The sequence below is a fragment of the Argentina anserina genome, chromosome 2 (genome assembly GCF_933775445.1).
Source record: "Argentina anserina chromosome 2, drPotAnse1.1, whole genome shotgun sequence".
Classification (NCBI taxonomy): domain Eukaryota; kingdom Viridiplantae; phylum Streptophyta; class Magnoliopsida; order Rosales; family Rosaceae; genus Argentina; species Argentina anserina.
In genome coordinates this window covers 22,004,286-22,018,333 of record NC_065873.1, presented here as the reverse complement: position 1 = coordinate 22,018,333, position 14,048 = coordinate 22,004,286, and the positions used below count along the sequence as shown (strand labels likewise).

The 14,048-nt window shown below is 39.5% G+C and overlaps 2 protein-coding genes and 1 long non-coding RNA gene across 7 annotated transcripts; 2 read left to right on the top strand and 1 right to left on the bottom strand.

The window, feature by feature from the left end:
* The first annotated feature begins 2,795 nt into the window (after nt 1–2,795).
* LOC126785007 (probable pectinesterase/pectinesterase inhibitor 20) lies at nt 2,796–4,833 on the top strand. Of its 2 annotated transcripts, XM_050510574.1 has the most exons (3): nt 2,931–2,989; nt 3,611–3,717; nt 4,142–4,833. In XM_050510574.1, exons 2-3 carry the CDS (start codon nt 3,627–3,629, stop codon nt 4,831–4,833), a joined length of 783 nt encoding a protein of 260 aa, XP_050366531.1. In that variant the 5' UTR covers nt 2,931–2,989; nt 3,611–3,626. The 2 variants fall into 2 exon arrangements, with proteins under 2 accessions (XP_050366529.1, XP_050366531.1); XM_050510572.1 differs by having other exon boundaries at nt 2,796–3,717.
* A 3,755-nt stretch (nt 4,834–8,588) lies between these two features.
* Nucleotides 8,589–10,614, top strand: LOC126785331 (probable pectinesterase/pectinesterase inhibitor 41). Its single transcript, XM_050510985.1, has 2 exons — nt 8,589–9,601; nt 9,738–10,614. The coding sequence occupies exons 1-2, from the start codon at nt 8,614–8,616 to the stop codon at nt 10,430–10,432; spliced, it is 1,683 nt and encodes a 560-aa protein (XP_050366942.1). The 5' UTR covers nt 8,589–8,613; the 3' UTR covers nt 10,433–10,614.
* A 1,004-nt stretch (nt 10,615–11,618) lies between these two features.
* LOC126783535 (uncharacterized) lies at nt 11,619–13,425 on the bottom strand. 4 transcript variants are annotated; one of them, XR_007670879.1, is made up of 4 exons: nt 13,243–13,425; nt 12,926–13,024; nt 12,101–12,838; nt 11,619–11,980 (listed from the first exon to the last, which is right to left on the bottom strand). It is a non-coding gene; the product is annotated as an uncharacterized LOC126783535 (long non-coding RNA). The 4 variants fall into 4 exon arrangements; XR_007670882.1 differs by having other exon boundaries at nt 11,619–12,591; nt 12,705–12,838; XR_007670880.1 differs by having other exon boundaries at nt 11,619–12,838.
* Between the last annotated feature and the right edge of the window lie 623 nt (nt 13,426–14,048).

Here is a 14,048-nt window from a genome sequence, read left to right as displayed (position 1 = left end):
TAATCCATGTATCAAAGCCAACAAAGTTAAAAATATTTAAAGCCATACCAATTTTACTACGAACAACTATGGATGCGGCATGTATTGCTTTTCATGTTGTGTGATGATCATGTCCAATCAGACCATAGATATTTGGTTCGTGGACGAATTGAATGGCTGCTTTCGTCTTGGGATGATAATTAGACCGCTTAGGCCTAAGGTGTGGATACAACTTCCAACATGTTTCCTGAGCATGGTTAGAATCATGACAATAAGAGCAATGAACATAATAGAACTGAGAACTCTCTGTGTCGGCTCCAAAACCCATTGAAAAAGAAGAGATCATGATTGATGCAGCGGAAATACAATAGAATAAAAAATAGAGTTGAACCTATCTCGGGTGCACCTACATTGTCGGTGCACCTACACTGACAACCCAATTTAATAGAATTCGGGTCAGACCGGATCAGGTCGAATCCGAGTCTCGGGTCGGGTCGAATCCGGATCTCGGGTCGGGTCGAATCCGGGTCCCGGGCCGGGCCAGGTTGAATGGATAAGGGCCAGGTCGGGCGAATAAGGGCCGGGTTGGATTTTCGTCCAAATTTTTCCGTCGTCGCGCTCCTTTGTTGCGACCTCCTCTTCTTCACCGAAGCTTCATGGGTCAACAGCAGCACCGGGACGAGAGTCCACGTCTTGACAGCAGGTTCGACTTTGGAAAGGGACTGGATGGATTGGCGTCGTAGCGAGTCAGCCCGGGGGTGTCGTCCTTCGCGGAGGCTCCGAGTAGCGGAGATCGGCGAGCGGAGGTACCGAGCAGTGGTGAGCAGGTTCCGGAGGTTTCTTGGAGGTTGCGAGCAGCAGCGGTGATCATGGCTTGAAGTGAACTCGGACGGTGGCGATACTGTGGCTCGACGGTTTGAAGGAGGGAAGGGCTGCGTGTGGGCAGCGTGTGAGTTGTCTCCGTTGGGCTAAACGCAGCTATGCTCCACGGGGGTAGGCAGTCTCCATTTTTTTTTGGCAAAACTGATTACAATAGAAGGAGCTGTGCTCCACAAAGGGATGGATGTGCTCCACGAAGGGATACCAGTCGAGCTTCAAACCAAACACGTAAAAACAAGGAAAAAACCCAAAAAGAACAGAGCAAGGCATGGATGTTAAAGCCTATGACGTCAGTGATGGTGGGAATTCTTGTTCAGTCTAGAATTGGATGTAGTCAGATCTTGCCGTCAAGGGTTATTGGGTCGGTGGCTGTACAAATTGGGGTTTAAAACCTAAGTGGTTATGCCGTGATTGATGGCGACGCAATGGTGGGGATGTCGGCAAGGCTAGGGAAGCGATTGATCTGAGGTTGGTATGGATGCCGGCGACGTCGGCGAAGATCAGATATGGGAAGCAAGGGAGCTCGGCTCGGGTTTGGGCCTCTCGAATTTGGGCTAGGGCTTTTTGGTCTGGGCCATGTATTAGGCAACCTAGGGTTTCCCATCCTTTTGGGCCTCGACCAAAGAAGGTGTCGGGAGATGTGCTAGCGTACCAAAAAAACCTCCAACCCCGACCTCCAAGGGGAAGGGAAAAACTTAATTTTTTTTGTTTTTCAGTTTAGTTGGCCTCGTTTTCTTTGTTTGAGGTTGAAGTCTTTTATTGTTTAAACTCTAGGTTGTTTTTAGTTTTGGTTTTGTTTGTTGTTGAAGTCATGCTTGTCCTAGTGTAGATTTTTCTTTTCCTTACATGGTTCAAAAGTAGATTTAGTAGTAGGTTATCACATGTATCACTATGGTACATATAGCATGAAGCCTTACATGCCCCTCATGTGGTAGTGGTTAGATATGTAATGACCTCTTTTATTTGAGTTTGACTTCTATAATGAATTCTCTCGTTAAAAAAAATAACATGTTTCATATATGTAAGTATATATAATTGTAACCTTTTTATTAGTGAATTTTGGTACACATGACCGACAACGTCATTCTCTCAAGCTTATCAATATTACTTTGTAAATGACATTTTCTGTTTCTCGCTAGTCATATTGGTTCAAAGAAAGATCATGATCGACAATGGTGGAGCCATGATTTTATAATGGGGTGGGCTAGAAAAAATTTATAATTATTTATGAACTATATATATAATTTTGGGATGAGCAATATTTAAAATGTAAATTTTAACACTACAATTTAGCTAGAAAGACGAGTTTTTTTTAGTAATTTGAGTTGCGTTGTAACCCGTAGATAGCTACGTCCTTGATGATCGTAGACGAAATGATAAACATACAGAAAAGATGAGTTGCCGACGTTCCTTGAGGACCCTTTAAGCTAAGGTATACGTCTCAGCTAGCGCTCGACCAAAACCTTGCTGCAAAATGGTAATAATTTACTGCTGAGTTCGTAGACTACGAAAACCTCAGCACATATGCCATCCCAGGTGTTTCAAAATTAATTTACTTAAGAAATCAAACTAATGGTAAATTAAAGACGTGTGATGCATCAGATAGTAGAAATTTAAAACTAATTTCATAACCGGACATTGCCTAACCTCAAAGGGTTCCTTAATTTCACGGTTTTTCAGTGCGCATTAGCTATCTAGATCTAGAGTTAATACTGACGTCCAGAAACTACGTACGTGCTGATCAGCATGAATCTTATCTTGCACGTCAAACAAACTCACTCAGCTTATTCAAACAACTAATCCAAATTGCCTAGCAAATTAGTCTTATTGATCACCCTTCTCTGTTTATATAATATATATATATATATATATATATATATATATATATATATATATGCAAAACAGTATCTTGTAAACTCGATTATAGCGAAGCCGATATGGATTCACAACCAACCTTTGTGTTCAAACTATCAACTTTCATTCTTCATCTGATTCCCATCCTTTTTGCCTCTGGATTTATAGCTGCAGAGCCATGTTGGGCAACTGATCCGGTCTCCAAAGAAATAATTTGCGAAAATACCCCAAACCCTTCATATTGCAAGTTCATTCTCCCCAACCAAACCACCAATGGGTATGACTACGGCCGTTATGCTGTCCGGAAATCATTATTACAATCCCATTATCTGCTTAATTTGGTGAACAAGTATCTCCAAAACAACTCGACCCTCTCTAAAACAGCAGTTCTCGCCCTTGAAGATTGCAAGCTTCTTGCAGAACTCAACAAAGATCTTCTTGCAAGCTCCTTAGAAACCCTCAACCCCACTAACCAAACACTTCCCAGATCGAAAGCTGAGGACGTTCGTACCTGGCTCAGTGCCGTCCTCACAAACCAGCAAACATGCTTGGATGGCGTACAAGCAATTTCTTCTAAATTATCTTGGAGGAGCATGAGAAATGGACTTTTGGTCTCAGACAACACGAACCTTTATAGTGTATCTCTAGCTTTGTTCACCAAGGTATGGATGCCTGAAAAGGAGGAGGAGGAGATGATTACATGGAGGAAGCAGCTGCTTCAGAATATTGGTGACGTGCCAGTGAGGGAGACTGTCACTGTGAGTTGGGACGGAAGTGGGAAGTTCACCACCATAAATGACGCTGTTGCCGCTGCTCCAATCAACACTAAAGGTCTAAATGGTTACTTCTTGATTTATATCAAGGCAGGAGTTTATGAAGAGAATGTGAACATTGCAAATAACAAAAACTATCTGATGATGATTGGTGAGGGCATCAACCAAACTGTCATAACAGGCAATCGGAGTATTGTAGATGGCTGGACAACTTTCAATTCAGCAACGTTTGGTAAGTAATAATTTCCGAGCAAATAAAGTTCAGAAATTTCTTCAAAAAAAAAAAATTCACTTGCGCAAACGTTGTCAACTTCCGGTGTAATTGGTTGCCTAGCTATGTTCTAATTTATCTCAATTTGGTGGCTTAGATTCTTAAATATATCTTTGTTAATTTATAAGTTTAACTTATACCACTGTAATTTCTAGATCTCAGATATGTAGTTTTGGTCTCTATTGACTTTGGGTGTATTCATGTATTGTATAGGGCATCATGTGATTCATGTCAAATTTATATATAGTCTCTATTGATTTTTGGGATTACTCGTGTACTGAATATGATATCCTTCCCAATTTCATATACCAAAGAGAACATCATATGCAAGTAACCATAATATGGAGGCCATGTATAGTTAACTTGTGGTTCTTTAATATTGCAGCTGTAACTGCATCATGGTTTGTAGCAGTGAACATAACCTTCCGCAACACTGCCGGAGCAATCAAACACCAAGCCGTCGCAGTTCGAAACGGTGGAGATCTATCCGCATTCTACAGTTGCAGCTTCGAAGGGTACCAAAACACCTTATACACACATTCCCAAAGACAATTCTACAGGAAATGCAACGTCTACGGAACAGTGGATTTTATATTTGGAAACGCAGCAGCTGTTTTACAAAATTGTAATATATACCCCCGGCTTCCGATGCGTGGCCAATTCAACTCCATCACGGCTCAGGGTCGAGCAGACCCGAATCAAAACACAGGCATTGTAATCCACAAGGGAACCATCAGAGCGTCCGATGACTTAGCTTCTGACAAGGGAAGAACCAGGACTTATTTAGGGAGGCCATGGAGAAAGTATTCAAGGACGGTGTACTTGAAACCCTTCATGGATGGTTGCATAGATGGAGAAGGTTGGAGTAAATGGAGTGGAGATTTCGCACTAAGCACATTGTATTACGCCGAGTATAAATGTCGGGGCCCTGGATCGAATACTAGCAAAAGAGTTACATGGCCCGGTTATCATGTGTTGAAAAACATTATGGAAGCAAAAAAATTTACAGTGTCCAAGTTCTTGCTTGGGAAAATGTGGCTTCCTCAAACTGGAGTCCCATTTACCAGTGGGTTATAGCGAATTCAAGAAAAATAATAATAATCTTGATGTTTCTAGCGGCTCATAAGTTTCAGCCAAAGTTTTAACTTTGTATGATAGCTAATAACTTTGTTATTCTGATTAATAGAATGATAACTATAGTTTGACATCGAGTTTTTATTCCTACGTAAACTGTTGACCATAATTATATATGTGTGAATGTGTGATCATTAGAGTCGCATGATGATGTACGTTAGTAGCAGAAAGCCATAAATTAACTTAATTCTTGAATTTCATGACTAGCTAGGACAAAGGCACAATACATGTGACTAGTACGTGTGCCAAATGTCACGCAAAGTTGCTAGCTAGTCGTGCAACTTGTAACATTTCCATCGATAACGATAAGCTGAGCTTAGTTAACTTTCAACATAATGTATTAGGGTTTATTAAATTTTGAGGAATGTTTACTTTGTATATATAACTCCCCGTACGCCTAAAAACATGCTGGAGTACGTGAAGACTATTATATATATTATCCCCGTCCCACTTGTATCTAGGCGTTTGTAATTAACAATTGTCCTCAAATATTAAGATAATTGATCCTAATCAAATTCTACTGCCGTGGATTGAAAGTTTGAAAATGAATTTGTGTTTCTCTAGCTTATTAGATCAAAACTTGTAATTACTTACGAGTGCATGCATGCATGCGTAGAAGCCCCAGCATTGATACGCTTGTGGTGTCATTGTAATCTTCATACCATATAGAAAACTATTAATTATGAGAAAAATTAGAAACCAATTAAGAGGATGCTTAACGAACTTAATAAATTAAATCCATTGGTGAGCCAGGTGAGGATATGGTCTATTGACTCTATTCAAATGCATGGATATATGCATCAATTCCATGCGCAATTTGCACGAACATGCAGGTCGATCTCCCAACTAAATCAAGATACGTCTCTCTGTCGACTCTTCAAAGATTAATTTCTGCATGCATTAAGCACTTGGCTCATGACTACATAACCTTATTCGACGAAGAAGTAATGAAAGATGGTACAAGTTTATCTTTAGCTAGGAGTTTGTCAATAAAACCTGCCCGCTGCCTTACATATATATATAGCCTACCTGCCGTATACGACAACGCTTCAAACCCCAAATTAAAACCCTAACGTACGTGTAGATCGAATACACGCGTTAAGTTGAATTCAAACTTCCAAAGCTTGTAAGTCAATCTCATGCATATAATCAAATTGATCGATTATCTTCTAACGACTAGTTAGATATCTCTATAATACAATTCCAGATTTGTGTAGGGTATATAAAATGCATTATCGTCGTTTTTTTCTTCGCAATCAGAATAAATTCGTGTCTAGTCTCTGCAGGAATATAGGTAGGTATAAGATCAGTAGTAATAACTATAGTTTGATATGATCAAGTAGACTTAAGAATATATAATAATCAGTAATTATTAGATTGGAGTTTCAGGAAGCTTCATTGCATTTGCAGGGCTAGTTGGGAACTAGTTTTACTTGCTGCTTCCGGAATAAACGCAAGGCTTAACTGGCCGGGCAATGTTGGAAAGTTCTGAAATCGATCATAGTGATTGACTTTGTCGATGCCTTAGATAAACCCAACTTGTAGATGGAGTAGAGTGACAAATGAAGCTAGATCGAGACAGGTAAACATTGTCATTGACCGGTCCTTGCCTCCACCGTCGTCTTCGATATGAGCTAGCTAAGCTTCACTAATTGGGGTTACATAATTCAGTGTCGGAGAGCTAGCCAAAAATGAGGATGAGCCACGCGGTTTAAGTATTTTTGGTTTTAGTCAAACTCAGAACTCAGAATTACGTAATATATAGGTGCATGTGTGAATTTGTCATGCATGTTATGTATTAGGTTTATTCCCAACTCAACTCGGGCTTTGCTGATCCTATTATCCAATGACCATTAATGATCATGCATGTTTTACCACTTGGATTTTTCATTTACTTTTAACATGATCTAGATCTATATATCGGTAATTCGGTATATATGAAATAATTGCTGTAATTAAATGACAAGTAGATATGTTCGCTGATATATAATTTCATATTAAATCATGCATGTATTAACTAGTTAATTGACGATGTCTTATTAGTGACTTCCATGATTGCTTAGACAAAAACATATACGCATAAATGTAGAATGTTGGGTTTAATTACAGGATTACTATACGAACATGAGCATATGATTCCAATCACACCTTGGTCAAAAGTCAAAACTCAGTAATTAGGTACGTTCAAACTATATCTCATAAGAACCCACCCTCACAATATATCCCAATTGATAGCGAATGAACTACATATTTTGCATTAGCTCGATCGTCTTTTCTTTTCTTCCAGACATATTAATCTGTTATGCATGTTTTTATATATCTTTCTGGGTTAGTTGTGTTGGAGAGGAAAAATCTCACATATGAAAAGTGACAAATAAAATAAAACATATAAGTAGATGAATAATGCATAATTGTACCGAGACATTTTGTGATTAAAATTCAACACATGTGAATTGACTAAAGTAAGACAATATCGGTACAGTTGGTTCATGGGCCACGTTTCGCTGTTTAACATGGTAACAGAGCCGGTTCATCTCTAGTCGCGCCTCCAATCTATCGTGAGCCCAAATTTGGATGTTACTTTGTCATGAGCCCGAGCTGGATTCCATTATGTTATATCAGAAGGTTTCTGATTTGATTGTCACTAAGTGTCCATTAGAGGCCGGCCTCGGGTTTGTTATGTCTCACATTGTCAGTTAATCAGTTTCACGTGTAGGCCTAAAAATTAGGTTGCACATGAGGGAGTGTGTTAGAGATGAAAGACTCTACATCTGAAAAGTGACAAATAAATAGAGCTTATAAGTAAGCGGATAATACCCAAATGTACAATAGTTTTTGTGATTACAACACAACACTTGTGAGGTGACTAAGTTGAGACAGTATCGGTACAGTTAGTCTACGGACCACACTTATCACTATTTAACAAGTTGATGATAATTAAGGCATAATTAATCATATTTTCATAAACTAGGTTGAAACAACGTCATCACCCACTAAAAGAATAATATCCAAACTAGAAACTGTTTAGAGATATACGACAATCATGAAGACCGTTCTTTCATTCTTAATAGAAGAACGTTCTTTCGAATTACAAGTCCGATCTATTATACAAATTAGAGCATGGAGATTGAGATATCCTACCTGGAATTTCATATCCCATTAATCCGGTTGGCTCCTAACCTACAGTTGACAAACACCTCTATTTATTGGATTCAGCTGTTGTATTATACATACATAATTGAATGGTTAATAGATGACTTTCAGAAAATACACGTGTTGTGTGTTGTGTGTTGTGTGTTGTGTGTGTATAATGGATTATACTGCGTACAACAGAAATTTCCACTACTTATCCTACCCACAACCCAATCACCGAATTCCAATGAATAGATATAGTACGTTCTTAACTTCTTATTGCTTTGAATTTTGAAACTGAAATAAGAATATTAGACAAGCAGAATTGCCTAACATGAGTAACATCCAAGTCCAAAGATCGACGCGTATTGTAATTGTTGACGGCAATTGTTGACCTCTCAAAGTCGCATACACAGACAAGAACCCACAAGAATTTAAATCAAATTCTTATTACCAACTACCTTATTATATTTTCAAATCCTCTTCCTCCCAATCCCTATAAGGCCTATATAATAAACCCACTCTCATGTAGCTAATCCACCACTACACAATATTACATCACTGATTATAGGTCTAGCTAAGCCAAACCTCATGGATTCTTCTAAATCCCTAGCGACAGCTTCATTTCTCATCCTCCTTTCTCTCCTAGCCTCTATGTCTCTTGCTGCTGATACCACTGCTCCTACTACTACGGTATCTGCAGGGACAATATGCAAGGGTACCCCGGACCCCTCTTACTGTAAATCAGTTCTTCCCAACCAAACATCCTCGACCGTTTATGACTACGGACGATTTTCCGTGCGTAAATCCCTTTCCCAAGCCCTGAAGTTTCTAAACTTAATCGATAAGTACCTCCAAAAACGATCCTCTTTGTCCGTCCCCGCCGTCCGAGCCCTCGAGGACTGCCGGCTCCTCGCAGGGTTCAACATGGACTTCTTGCAGGACTCATTTCAAACCGTCAACAAAACCAGCAGCATTCTTTCTACTATCAAAGCCGACGATGTTCAGACCTATATGAGTGCTATTATAACAAACCAACAGACGTGCTTAGACGGCATACAGTCGGTCGCTTCGTCTTGGGGACTGAAAAACGGGCTTGCTGTCCCGCTCCGCAATGACACCAAGCTCTACAGTGTCTCCCTCGCGCTCTTTACCAAGGGTTGGGTCCCCAACAACAAGAAAGGCAGTGGCGGGAGGACCGGGAGGAAGAGCGGGTTCAAAAACGGACGGATGCCGATGAAAATGTCGAGCAAATCACGTGCGGTTTATGAGGCGGCGAGCCGGAGGAAGTTGGACGAGGATGATGGGGTGTTGGTGAGTGACGTGGTGACGGTGAGTCAGGATGGCACTGGCGACTATACTACTATTACTGACGCCATTGCCGCCGCTCCAAATAAATCTGCCGCGGCGAATGGCTACTTCATGATCTATGTGAAGGCTGGAGTTTATGAAGAGTACGTGTCCATTGCAAAGAACAAGAGGTATTTGATGATGGTTGGAGATGGGATCAACCAGACGATTCTCACCGGTAATCGGAGCGTTGTTGATGGATGGACAACTTTCAACTCTGCAACATTTGGTAAGTCCTTAAAAATTATAATCAAGTCACTAGATTTAATTACTAATTCATTATGATGTTGTATGGTAACATATCATTTTGGTATATCAAAATTGGTAGGCCTGATATCTAACAATCTCTTTTGTGTGTATTCCAGCTGTAGTTGCACCCGGATTTGTAGCCGTAAACATGACATTCCGTAACACTGCCGGAGCCATCAAGCACCAAGCAGTCGCACTCCGAAACGGAGCGGATCTATCCACATTCTACAGTTGCAGCTTCGAGGCGTACCAAGATACCTTGTACACACATTCCCTAAGGCAATTCTACCGAGAATGTGACATCTACGGAACAGTGGATTTCATCTTTGGAAATGCAGCAGTTGTGTTACAAAACTGCAACATATACCCTCGGCTTCCCATGAGTGGCCAGTTCAATGCCATCACGGCTCAGGGACGAACTGACCCGAATCAGAATACCGGTACCTCGATCCACAATTGCACTATCCGAGCGGCCGATGACCTAGCTTCGAACAATGGAACTACCGAGACTTATCTAGGTAGGCCATGGAAGGAGTATTCAAGAACTGTTTACATGCAGTCCAACATTGATAGTGTGGTTAGCTCTGCTGGTTGGAGAGCTTGGGATGGAGAGTTTGCTCTCAGCACATTGTATTATGCAGAGTACAATAACACAGGAGCAGGATCGGACACCACAAATAGGGTTACATGGGCAGGATATCATGTGATTACCAACTCTAGCGATGCCTCTAACTTCACTGTGTCCAATTTCCTGCTGGGAGATGACTGGTTGCCTCAAACAGGAGTGCCTTACACCGGCGGCTTACTTTGAGAATCAAGCTCTTAAAATTTAGCTAACCAATTAATTTGTTCCTTCGTTTTTTCATTTTCTATTTCGCCATTGTTTTAAGTGAAGCAATAAGTATGTAATACCCAATTAAGCTTTCAACTATTACAAGCTTAGTTGCTGGTTTTGAAATATTGTTATACAATCCCAAAATGTCAATTCCATTATCTATAGATTCTAAATCAAGAACAGTGAAGCAGCTTTTATTATTACTCTTAGTAATTTTATATTTTTCTAAACTCATAAGACTTGCTTATGGCTGAACTCTTTGTAATTTTATATTGTTGACTGATGACCAGGTTGAATTAATTTATAAGATCTGTCTTCTGTCTATTTCTGAAACAAATATATTGAGATACGTACATTGATCAAAGTCATCAAACCTTCTAGTACGTACGTACGTAGAAGCTGCCAGATATATCAGTACTATATTGCATTCTGAATTTCTGATAGCAATGCCGATCGAGTATAAGATTAGTTATGATCAAGGCTCCGTATACACCGGAGTTTATAGTCCCCAATGTGGTTGAATTTTACTATTTTTATTAATTATTTGCTTGGGCAATCAAATTTATTAGTTTTTAAATTTCATTCATTTGTATCATACATATATATGCATGTTCATGCTTGCAAAAATTTCAAAACGTTGAAGTTTGAGCACTCTTAATATGCAACAGCTTCTTAAAATTGAATTTAGTCTTACTTGACCTAACAATGTTCGGTCCATATCGGTAAATGTGCCTAAACTTTGGTTTAGACGCATAACTCTTAGGAGATGATCATTTTAGTAGAGACATGTGATATCCCCATTATTTATATGTCATTCAGGTCTAAGTTTTGACCATGGATGGGTGTAAAATTTGACCATACATTGCTTCGTTCTACATAAAGCTCTTAGCTGTATGCATTTGAGACTGCTCTAATTAAGTTCATTTATGTAAGCCTTCTGAAAGCACAAGAATGAAATTAAAAACAAATTAGAGCGACGTCCATCAAATGAACGCGACATATGGGGTAGTAATCAAACTTTATGTTCCTATCTGAGAAGCGTGTCCGTATTGGACACAATTCGATACGCGGACACGGCACATGAAATTTTTATTGGACACTGACACGTTTTGGACACGTTAATTATTATTTTTAAAAATATATATACCTAATTAAGAAAAAAAATATGGTTTCATAAATTAGAACAAAATCATCTCGAACTTCAAATACCTCCTAACATGAGCAAGCCAAATTACAACAATGTGCAACAGCCAAATTGCATCCCTAGCTAGTTATAAATTAGCTCTTTTGATAGAAATTAAATGCATACACCATTGCAACTAAACCAATGAACTATAAAGCATACTTGCACCATTTTTACTTCATGTATAGCTTCTCTAACTGATCTGGAATTGACCAAACTTGGCATATGCATCGCACGTGCCTCCATTGGAGCAAATATGAGCTTACCTTTAGCTGCTCGCCTTCCTCAGACAGAAAGCTATGATAATTGAGAGACAGCTCTTTTTTGATAATGGGGCCTAACTGCACAAAATGTGATTGATATTGTTAATATTTACCATAGAAAAAGGCACCAAATCTAGCAAGATGTAGCATTGGTTTCCCGTCAGCTTTAGCTTTTATATTGAAGTAAATTTTACTAACATCGGAAAGGTTGTGCCTTCTGAAAGATATAACCAGTCATTTGTGTACTCATCAAACTCGGCAACAATTACGATCATGTAGGTCACACCTTTCGTGAAAGATCTTTCCTTCATTCATCAATTGTTAGAGAATACATCATTTCATTTATCATGGAAAGCAAAAGAGAGAGCAAAAAAAAGATCATAGTTTACTAAGAGCAAACCTGATATACTACAACTACTGCATATAATCCAACAAAAATACTGGAGACAACTGTGAGTATGATACTTCCAATAACCACAATTGGCCATATAAGGATTATCAAACCAACAATTGGGATGCAAGCTACTTCAAGAAATGGTCCTTCTCGACTAATCATATCGTGGATAAGTCGATACCAGCCTTTAAACAACATATATGGACTCTTCACAACAACAATTACAGTGTAAAGAGGAATCGCCACCATTAGCCCCAAAACACCAACTAGTATACATGCTGGTATATGAATCAACCTACAAGACATCTCCTAAGAAAACCACTTAGCCTATCTGAGATTACATAACAGTCTAACTCTATTCATTTTCTCCAGCATGTATCACCAGAGTACTCATTTAAATACGATTACCTTAAAGTACGAACTTCTTCTGAAGCAGGGGATTCGTGCAACTCTTTCAAGTATAGTGGATACGAATGGTAACACAAGTCTGCAATGTCTCTAACTATAGTGCAACTTCTTTTAACAGTTCCCCAAGTTCCATCCTATGTATTAATCAAGCAAGCATAGTGAGTGTTAATATTACTAAATCAGATACTGCAACAAAAGTATAACCAAACTTAAGACTTTACCGACCACTCTGAGGCATAGCAAACACATCCACAACTTTAACTAATATAGTCATCCACAAACTCTCCCAGCATCAAGCCCATCACCTCCGGGAACCCTAGCTTTTCCGATTATCCGGTAAGTAAAACACCAAATCAAATTTAGTTTCAAGTCTATAAGAATCAAACCCTAATTGAGATCTAAAATGCATAATTTCTCTACAATCTACAACCCTAACAGCTCAGATAGATTTTAAAGTCCATACATCAATTCGAAAGCTAAGCAATTATAAAACCAAACCCTAATTAGGGATTCAGATTAGAGCTAAACAGACGTGTACCGTGCTCAAGCATCTTCAACAACGCAAGTGAGGAGATGTAGACCTGTTCTGAGATATCGAGAGTAGGCGAATCGGGCAGTGGGTGACCCAGAGCTCCTCCGGCACCGACGAACATCCAATGGAGCATCTCTATCCCTGACATTTTAGAGCGAAACCGGTGGTGACAAGGAAGAGGCTCGGAGGATAAAAGCAAGGAGTCTTAGCAAGAAGACTGCGTATTGAGACGTGAGAGGATTTTGGTCCAGCAATTTTGTAAGGACAAAAATACCCCACCGTGTCCTCCTTAATTGCGTGTCTAAAGACGACACGCACGTGTCTAAAGACGACACGCACGTGTCCATTACGTATTACAGCGTGTCCGAACCGTGTCCATAATCAATTCGCGTGTCCGAGCGTATCCTTGCGTGTCCGTGTCGGACACACAATACGCAGCCTAGACAACGTGTCCATGCTTCTTAGGTTCCTATGCATTTCAATTACAACGTTCATGATTGCAACACGTACGTAGGGATTTCTGCATCTTCATTGCATAGACCCTTGTTTATAACATGGCTGCAGCCATAACAAACTCTAGAAATATTAAGGAAGCAAAAGGAAGAATATGAAGAAAGGAAGAGAACTCCGAACAAGTTTTTTTGTGATTTAAAAAAAAATGCCAAAACGTAAACTTACAAGATCACACACGTATGAATACTTGGAGCAACAAAAGGGAAATTAACTATTACAACTTGCAGTAAAATCTTGGCATTGTAACAACTTTACTACATCATTATGAACATTAGGAAGATTTTCTGATGACTTGCATA